General features: G+C 35.0%; 1 protein-coding gene across 1 annotated transcript; it reads right to left on the bottom strand.

Annotated features, from left to right (window-relative positions):
• Positions 1-6,370: 6,370 nt before the first annotated feature.
• Positions 6,371-7,518, bottom strand: LOC111411088. Its single transcript, XM_023041656.1, has 3 exons — positions 7,338-7,518; positions 7,089-7,238; positions 6,371-6,918 (listed from the first exon to the last, which is right to left on the bottom strand). Exons 1-3 carry the CDS (start codon positions 7,347-7,349, stop codon positions 6,433-6,435), a joined length of 648 nt encoding a protein of 215 aa, XP_022897424.1. The 5' UTR covers positions 7,350-7,518; the 3' UTR covers positions 6,371-6,432.
• Positions 7,519-10,745: the final 3,227 nt, after the last annotated feature.

Raw genomic sequence — 10,745 nt, 5'->3', positions numbered from 1 at the left:
AATTTACAAACATAACCCTTCCCATTTAAGAAATTTAAAAGGAAAAAAATGAAAGAGAACACCATCTTTCCCTTGTTCTAAACATAGTGGACTTGCTTTTAATTATTGATGAATCCCATGAAAATTAAGGATTTATCATTTTACTAAACTCAATGATTTAACGTTTCAATATTTATTTATGTTACTTAAACGATTACTGATTAAGAATTTCTGTGTTTTCTTTGGTTTTGCAATTTCTAGTTTTTTTTTTTGCATAAATCTTGCTTACTGTTGAAGATACTTCACTGACGTAAAAGAAAATTTCAGATTATGAAGGGTGCTTCATCTCCTAGTTTACTCCATTCTTCGCCTTCATTTCTAGATTTAAAAACTAAAATGTTATTGGTATACCACCACCCTCTCTCTACGAAACAATGGCATATATTCTTCTGCAATTCCATTTACGAAGTTCATTTCACACAATAGAAAGTTATGATCCCGATTATTCATGTTTGATCAGGTGTTTAACAATAGACGACAGGATCAATTGAAAAGTAGAATGATATAAATCATGTGACTGAACTGACAGAATATTTTTTGCTTCTGTTAAATTTGTGCTACAAAAACACTTGCTACTTAAGAGAGATGACTAATAGCAAGATTAAAAATGAGAAAGAGAAGGTCATCCAGAAAAATAAGTGAGGGTAGATAAAGAAGATAAGAGAAAATAAAATGAAGATTTTGGAGTGGAAAGACTCATGGTGTAAGTACAAATTTTAAAGGAAAAATTAAGAGGGCTTTTAAGTAATTTAATTTTTAACTATTTTCATAAATATGAAAAATATCTAAAAGTAACAATAAACCTTTGTGGTGGGAATATAATTACCCTTAATGTAATGTTGTTATAAACGTTAAAAAAATTTAGTTGTGGTATGAAATCGAATGGAATTGAATCGAACTGAATTGAATGGTTCCATAATTAAATTTTGATTTGACGATTTCATTTACTAAATACCTAAAAATAGAACTGAACCAAGCTGGATACCGGATCATGTCCAGCCCTGGTGAACACAATGATCACCTCAACCATGTCTTTTCCTTTATTCTCTGCACTCCCACAATTAATTTCTGTAATAGGGTGGTAAATTAACTTTTGAACTACGAGTAGAACTAGTTCAAATTATTGAAGGTAAGATTCAAATTTATTGTTGTTGTGCCTTGGCTATTCATTAACAAGAAAGATAAGCTTTTCAAGAGACTGAAATTTGTAGTTGTTGTGTCTTGGCTATTCATTAACAAGAAAGATACGTTTATCAAGCTCAATTTCCTATACGACAAAGTGAAAGACATCAAACAATTTTTGACAATTGACATGCACTAGCAACATGGTAACCTACTTTTGACTGGATATATTCAAAATCATTGTCACAGAACGTGTGCACTGACAAAAACAAAAAACTTAATTTAATATTTCAATCCAATGAAAATGCCAAAATAAAATTTAATTAGAGAAGTTGGAAAATTATGGTCAAAAAAAGCTTTTTGCTACAATTGCTTGAGAGGAGAGTTAGCAATATTTTAATATTTGGGCCGACAAACCATGTTTTGAGCGGTTCGGGTCAAAAATACAAGTGAAATCCAATGAACCAGGCCGACCCATAATTTTTTGGGCCTTCTTTGTGAGCTGAGGAATTAAGACCGTAAATATTGGATTAGGAAATTACACCAAACCTATTTTTAAAGACCACAGTTCAAAAATAGATGTAAAGTTTATTTAATCAAAAATCAAGTAATATTCTATTCATAATAATATTATAAAATTAAATTAATTTATATACCCCATCCTAACCCCTTCCACCCTCACCAAATTTCTCAAACCCTAATCACTTCCCCACTCCATTCTCTCTCTATATCACTTTCTACTCTCTACAATCTCTCTATCACACAATACTACTAGAGCACCATCGACTAATAGGCTCACGACCATCGGCGCAGCGTCATAATAGTTGATAAATGGCCCTGTGAACGTTGCAACACCGCTGTGCGATGAAGCTCTGCGTGGACTACGCTCACAGCGTCGCAGCATGTGGAGCCTCGACGCGCAGCAACATTGTGCAGAGAAGCAACTTGCTGCTTTGGATTAGATCAGGGATAGGGTACTGCTCTAGGCTAGCGTGCGGAGAAACGACATGAAGCTCTGTGCGCGCTCTAGGCTGCAACGATCACCACCATGCAACCATTGCAATGGTAGGGTGTAGCTCTAATTTTTAAGTGATTTTTTCAGTGGTGTTTATAGTTGGTAATGGTGGCGAGGGCGATGATGGTGAATCGATGGTGGAGGTGGTTGTTCGTGACTAGAGATCTAATAGTGGTGGTTGTGGGGAATTTTGTTGGCAATGAATTGGATCTAGTGTTGGTGACGATCGTGGCGAGGTGAGGACGGTTGCAAGTAGGTATAGTGGAAGTGGCGGTGGTATGTGATCCACTATTTGGTGTATCTAACTAATTATTTGGTTATTTGTAGTGGTGACAATCGAGTCGAGTGGCTCGTCGGCTCGACCCCTCTGCTCATGGGAACGGCTAGTAAAAAAAGTGAACGGCTCGTAAAAAAAGGGAACAAAAAAGTTAAAAAAAAAAAAAAAAAAAAGCTCGTGGGCTTAGCTCGGCTCACGATCTTGGCCCTTGAGCACAAGCTGAGCTCGTGGGTAGATGGATCGGGCTCGGCTCGATTCGGTCCATTGCCACCCCTAGTTATTTGTAACCAACTATTCAATTGTAATCTAAAAATTTGATAATATGTTACTGAAAATTAATTTGTGACCAATTCATTTGAAAATCTGTAACCAACAAATAATTGTAACTGATAATGCTTTTGATTTGTGATCGATAAAATAATCTGTGATCGATAAAATTAATAATATGTGACGTTATGACCTTTAAGTATGCATCCGTGACTATAAATTGTATAATTGTGACCTTAATATATTTAATTAATAAAATATTTTTAATTAAGTAATTAATACCTAATTTTTGAATTTTGAAACTTAGAATTTTTCCCATTTTGGATTAGACATGGGTTAGATAAGCCCAATTCGACCAATACAGCCTAATTGGCATCCTCGCGGGCTTCGGTTTACTTTTGGTTTCCTTTTACAGAGTGGAGAGGACCTACTCGTTGGCAATACAGGGTTTAAGGGACGGCAAAAAAAAAAAAAAAAAGGGAAAATTTCATAATTAAGAATTTAAATATCACACATTTCAAAATTAAGAAAATAAGTTTCAAACTTCAAAAATCAGATTTTTATTAAAACTTATTTATGATTTTTTTAGTTAATTAATTATTTTATTAATTAAATATATTTATGTCACATATCTACAAAATTTGGCCACAAATTAACAATTTAATTAGTTACTTATTAATTTTTGGTCACAAATCAAAAATTTTACGTCACAAATTTTTTTACCGTCAAAATTCAAAAATTTTGTAAGTCACAGTTTGTTCATTGGTCACAAATCAAAAGATTCATTAGTTACGGTTTAATTTTTAGTCACAACTTATCACATTATTGGTCACAAGTTATTTTCGATCACAAATCAAAAATTTTAATGTCACAATTTTGTACGTCGGTCACTGATAAAAGATTTACACGTCACAATTTTTTTATAGGTCACAAATCACAAATATTATGGGTCACAACTTATTAAACATTTACAAATTATTAATTTTTAGCTCACATATTATTTTTTTGTCACAATTTATCTTTCTTATTGGTCACATTGGTCACAGATTAACCAATTTAATGATCACAATTAACCAATGAATATATGACCAACACCAAACAATCACTACCTCCGTCGCCGAAACCACCACCGCACAGCAACACGACTGTCAAACAAAATCAACATACATCACTCCTACACACCCCACACTATCACCACACACCGGCACCTCCACGCCACTGCCACCGCCACCGTCCCCGCTACCCCTACCCCACACACATTTTCACACCACCGCCACACAATGCCACACCACACACACACCACCACCAACCAAATAACTTATCACCACTAACTCCAATAGCACAATCACCGTCGCCGCCGTCTCAAACAAATCCACACTTCATAGGAAAATACCACCGCAAACAAGATCTACCACAACCTCAGCAGACCCATCTCCACCACCATCTCACTCACCATCACCGCTGCTGCACACCACTGAGCGCAACCACCCGTCACCATCGCCATCGCCATCGCTATGACTACAGTCGCATGAATCAACAATCACCACAACCACTTCCTCAAGTCCACCATCTCCTTTATCTCTATCACAAATACAAATGAAGATCGCGCTGAATCACAGCAAGCGCTTCACTCTGGTGGGTTGCTTTTCGAATTGCAGCAAGCGCTTCACGCCGAATCACAGCAAGCACTTAACTCCATCACTGTGAGTGGAAGCACCGGTGAATGAAGGGGTGATCGCACTGCTTCAGTTCGGCGGTTGCTTTCCGGAAGAGAGAGAGACAACAATATACAGAGAGAGAGAGAGAGAGAGAGAGAGAGAGAGATGAGGATCCGGCAGATGTGAGAATAGAGAGGAAAGTGGGAGAAATAAATTAGGGATTGAAATTGTGTTTGGGTAAATTGATTAATTAATTTTTTAATATATTCATTAATATAAAAAATCTGATTTTTGAAAAACTAAACTTCACATATGATTTAAGAAATGGAATCTGTAAATGTATTAGATTATGTAATTTTCACCAAAAAAAATTAGGTGGACCCATGGCTCCAATCGGAACAGCTTGGGGAATTCTTGCCCCTTTGGGTTGGCGAGGCAGGAGAGGGTATCCATCGCCCCATCCCATTTAGAATTATTTAAACAAAATTAAATTTCAAAAGGAAAAAACTAAAAGTTATATATTAATTATTTTAAACGGGATAGTGAATTGGGAAAATGAATGCCTCGCCACATATCCAAAGCTGCCCTGCCCCGTTTTAAGTGGGGGCACATAATAGTCGTCTCGTCACGAACCCGTGCCCATTGACATTCCTAATAACTAGGTTGTAGTTCGGTGTGAAGTTGGGCCAACAAAAATTCTTTTCCGTTTTATCTCATCAAATTGGCTCCAAATTTATTTGTTTACCTTATAAACTTGGTCCAAAAAAATATCTAATGCACCATAAAAGATCATGTCTTGTCTAACCTAGATTTTAGTCCACCCTAACGTCGAGTCCTAGGTGAATAAACCCCGCAATTGATGATCATGAGAAAAATACAATTGATCTTCAATTGTGAAAGGTGAGCTCCACTTGCACCAAGTCTATTGCTATTATGAATAGACTAGGGTAAATATACTTGTACAGTTCAGCTCGTACTATTGATCTTCAATTGATCTCTTATTGTTAAGTTTTAAGGTAAAGATACTTGTACAGTTCAGCTCGTACTATAAAAATACAACCCCTCACATGTGTGGGGCCCTCTCACTCGACGTGGGCCCCCCTTATGTCTTAAAACATTTAAATCCTGATTTTCAATTTTCATCCTATGAGAAATCGTCTAAGCAGAAATTTTATCAGTCTATTTTCACGCTACAAACAGTAGAATACCTAACAATATTAGAGGGAAAAAAAATACATTGGCTTGTCTAGTGGCGTTCTTTCGCGCTAATTTTAGCTATTGATAGGTTCATCTCTACTATAATTGAATTGATTTAGAGAAAATGAATGAAAAGTCTGGTTGATTTCTCACAAAATAGGAGTGCCAAATTGAAGGCAATCAAATCAATTTCATATTAAATTCTATTGGAAAGATAACTAGTTCCAGTAACTTGAGAAATTTGCACAACAGTAAAATGTAGAAACTAAAATTTATTGACTGATCGAAACTCTTGACAGTAAGATGTTTTAAAATGAAATTGTTCGTTGTTAATTGTTACGACCTCCGTGAACTATCACTCTCATGATACAAAATCGAGTATGGAAAATTACAGAATTTGAAAATGCTGATTTCATTTTTTAATATAATTTTTCCAAAACCAAATGTGTGTTTACATAAGGAGAACGAATATAACTGTCTTCATCATAATCCAGAAATATTTGTCACATTTAATGGCTTGTGGGTAATGTGTTGTTGAAAAATGGTCGTATTATACTAATTAGTTTTATCCATTAAATAATTTTGAAAATAAATAAAATATTATTTTAATGTGACCCGAACCCCTCGACATCCCACACAAATTCCACACTTTCCACCAATTGAGCACTTCATCTAAATTAATTATTTTTTTCACGAATTATATTTATTGAGTAAATATCTAACAAATTCATGTTGTTTAATTTTTCTTCCTTGAATGTCAGCATATAAGCATAGACTGGATCAATTTGTTTTGAATCCCAATGTCATAACCAGAAAAGAGTACAACTTCTGTAAAACAAACAATAATGAATAGTGATTCAATTAGTAAGATGTCCACATAAACAAGAAAAGTGTAGTCGAGATCTATCGCGATTCCCATGCTGAAATAAATCTGCATTGAAGTTTCTTGCAGAATCCGAATCGAGCCAAGAACTTGACTGAGGAGGAGCGACATGGTCTCCAATGAATAATGAATTTGTTTCCAAACCAGACAGATTAACATGAGTGAAGTCGTCGGGCCCATAAGGTCCCGGGCTCTGATTTCTTCTGTCATTGCTGGCAGCTCTCCTTTCCGCTTCAAGAAAGTGACCGAGAGACGGGGCGTTGTTCTTGTTCGTGCTCACAGCATCAGTGGTATTCGAGCATAGAGAGAAACAACAAATTTTGGACTTGTAACTTTTTTTATTCCTTGTGGGTTCTGGGAGTTGTCCCCTCGTTGATCTACGTGAGAGCTCGAGAATGCTGGAAAGACCGATGAGGCTCCCGAGAGTGATACTCCTATCATGGAAGAAAGAACCAGTGGACTGGAAAAGGGGAAGAAGAACGTTAACATAACAAAGGACACAGGCATTACCAAACTAGCCAACTAGATTACAACCTTATTCTTCAAAATTAATACATCAGATGCATTGAAAATCAAAGTAAAAGTCCTGGAGAAATCCAACAAAAATATACACATGGAACTTAAACTGACCTCAGTATCAAGATCAGAAGAAGAAAAAGCGGAGGAGGTTGGTGAACCAGTAAGCAAAGTGTTGAATGATAAAGAGCCATTAATATCGCCATTTCTGAGCACCCCAACTCTCACATTCAGAGGTTCCAGTCCCAATGGCCACCCCTCTTCCTGCAAATCAAGAAAAACTATTCAATAATCTTACCCACAGAGTGTTGAGTGTGGGATGGGATGGGATGGGATAGGTAATTAAACAACTAAAACAAGTACCCGCTGAGCCATAGCCTTATCCCCGGAAGAATTTTATAGGTATTAGTGAGGAAATCCCAGATGTGATTTCACTGTAAGGGAAAGAATTGTCATTTCCTTTCCACCATTGTGTTCTCTTTCATAAATAGGGCAAATATTGACAGCATATTAACTGTCCTATGACTCCGGGTTTCGGACATCATAAGTGCCAAAAATAAGTGCTTTGACTTTGTAGCCTCGAGTGAAAACGAGAGTCGATGGGACCTGGGGTTAGTAATGAGTCGATTCAAGTCGAGTTCAACTTTTCGGCCAACGAACTTTTTGATTTAAAGAAAATGTGGGAATGAAAAGTGAGAAAATTTAACATTGTTTAATAAGAAAATGTGGGAATGAAAATTGAGAAAATTTAACATTATTTAATAAGAAAGATGCTATGCTTGGCCTAAATCTAACTTGGCTCAATCCATGGACCATAAAGGCTTGCGGTGGAATGAGTCGAGTCATCAATAAGTAAAGTTGTTACATCAATACGATATTATATACTATCTAAAAAAATGTGAAACTGTTTCTTTGGACTTTAATGAAAATCAAACATGCTCTTAAGCATTTTATCTTCATTAACAAAAAGTAGTGCAAAATTGTCGACGTAATTTAACAATTGTGGATAGATGATCTTTCTATAAAGTGTTAAAAATAGTAGAAGGTGCGACCATGGATTTTCACCTATAGAGAATTTTGGATCCACACTTTAATATATACAACGTGCCACGGCATTTTTGGTGTAGTCATGCTGCCCAAAAAGAGCAAGCAAACACGAAATTTTCTAGTATTTGTCTCACAAAATATTACTTCGATAATTCAAAAAGCGAAAGATGATGTGAGATATAATAATGACAAATTAAGAATACAGTAAAAAAATTGTAATAAAAATCATGATGAGGAACCCTAGTCATTTGACCAAAAAGGGCCAGGATAAAGATTCTCCAATGCTACGAAGGGAAAACCTTCTCATCCAGGGCCAGCCAATAGGCTCTCTGGAAATCCAGGGCCATTGATTTCGAACAGCCTAAAAATGTTTAAATAAGAGGGAAAAACTGTTTGGATAGGGCCACGTAGCCCTATCGGTCCAGGGGATGACTTGACGCCCCGGTCCAGCACGGTTCTAAATAAGAAGATTTTTGTATTATTATTATTATTATTTTTTATTATTTTTTATTTTTTTCCTTCCTAAACAAGAAGATGCCATAATTGAGATTAGTCAAAACAAACATAGAGAATAGTCAAAAGTGCATAGCCTGCGGGGTCCATCAGACCAGCGTTTGAGGTGATACAAATCATTGGCATATGCAAATGTCACCCATGAGACATGACACTGCCATTCTGTAAAACAAACTTTTTAGAATAAATTCCCTTGTAAGACGTATTTGCACAACTTGATTGACAGTAAATATGTCGAAAAAATCTTGATCATTAATTTTAAAAATAAATTTTCAAATAGATAGATGTGATGTTTGTCAACTCATTTATTATAAATCAAGTCGTAAAATACATTGTACAAGTAGCATAATTGAACTTTTTAAAGGAGACGGAAATTTGGAGATTGGGTCGAAGAGTAAACTTTTAAGATGGTGGGACCAATATTATGAAGCATATAGAGAAAAGAGGAAACAAATTTCTCATTTAGCACGATAGAATTTAAAATTTAGATTTTTATCAAAGTCAACAATTAATTTTAATTACATATTACATGGAAATCACAACTTTTAAACCAAACATTTTCATGAATTTTTATTAGAATTTACTTAAAATATAATTTTAATCTCACCAAACAAGGACTTAGTGCTTTTTTATTTCATAATTATTGACTTTTTTTAAATTTCAAAAATACAAAAATATAGGAAACAATGGCCACCGACAGAGAGGGAAAAAAAAGAAGAGAGAGAGAGAAACAGATCTAGTAGTGACAATGTCGTTGGTGAGATGGGATGACCATAATATGTATGAGATTGGTATTGGTTGCATGAGTTTGGTAATGGTGAAGATAGTGGTGGTGAAAGAAGGTGGTGGTTCATAGTTTAACGTTGATGATAGTGGTGGAAATAGGCGATAACAATGGGGGATCAAAAATGTAGATTGCTTCCGCTATTAGCTTACCATATTTTATATTTGGTATCATATTCTGGAAGATTATTCATAGTCGGACGGTTTTCACATTTTGTTGAAGACTCGTTTTTCACATGCTCATCATACCCCCAAGTAATTATCATCAAATCCCTCAAAAAAATTAGTCAAAATCGAAAATTTTAATCCGAGGGGAACCCATGGGTGGATTTGAAAGTTTAAAGGGCATTTTGAATTTCGATTTTGATTCCTCTTTTGGCTTCAATTTTCAGGTGGGATGGGAGTGCCGGTGGCGATAGAAATGGAATGTTGGTGGTGGGGTGACAGTTGAAAGGATAAAGATGTATGTACACACAAGAGGGTTACCAAATGGTTTACACCCCCTCACAAATATGCGGGTCCCACCTGTTATTAAATAATTCGAGCTGTGGTCCCCACTTCATGTTGTGAGTAGTGTGTAAAAGATTGTGTACATGTAGCATGATCCCAGTTGAAATAGGTTGCTGGTGGCAATTGGAGCTGATTGAGGTGGTTGTTAGAATTTGGGTTCGGAAGATGACTATTTCATTTTCTTTTTTCACGTTCTTTGTTATTGTATTGGCACATTTTCTAATTTTGGTTTTTGTATTTGTTAATGTGAAATAAGGGCAGAATAGTCATTTTAACACAAACTTTGACAATTTTCATACTTGTTAGGGTAATTATATTGACACCACAATTTTTATCTCTTGCACCACATTGTAAATGTACTTAAGGTTATTAATCATTCATCATTATAGCACCTATGTGCCCTAACATTTTTCATGTCATTCTTATTCTCAAAATTTTCATTAGTTAATATATTTTGTATTTTATATAACATACTATGTCCAACAGTCGGTTAAAATGACATAAAACAACTAATTTTTTCATTATATTTTTAGAAAACAAATAAATAAAAAGTGTGAAAGCATATTTTCGCCTCATTTCAAGGCATTAAAGCAAAATATTTTGATATAAATTATCATCAAGGACAAGTAGTACTAATCAACGAAATGTCAAAAATAAGAATTTGACGAAAAAGGTTAAGAAAATAATTATTAAAGTGAGCAAAAATCAAGAAGTTTAACTGTAATTAAATTATGGTGTATTAAATTAAAATTGTAGTAGCAATATAACCACCCTTTTCGTTGATTACTCTACATTTTAATTAGAATGAATATCCCTAAATTTTTCTTATTTTTAAGCTTGTGTTCTCAAATATTTTTTAATGTTTTTCACATCTTTTCTATAAAGACGATTTTCGCCTAAAATATTTGTTATGAAGGC

This window comes from Olea europaea, chromosome 15 (genome assembly GCF_002742605.1).
Source record: "Olea europaea var. sylvestris chromosome 15, O_europaea_v1, whole genome shotgun sequence".
Taxonomy (NCBI): domain Eukaryota; kingdom Viridiplantae; phylum Streptophyta; class Magnoliopsida; order Lamiales; family Oleaceae; genus Olea; species Olea europaea.
This window is presented reverse-complemented; position numbering and strand designations above follow the sequence as displayed.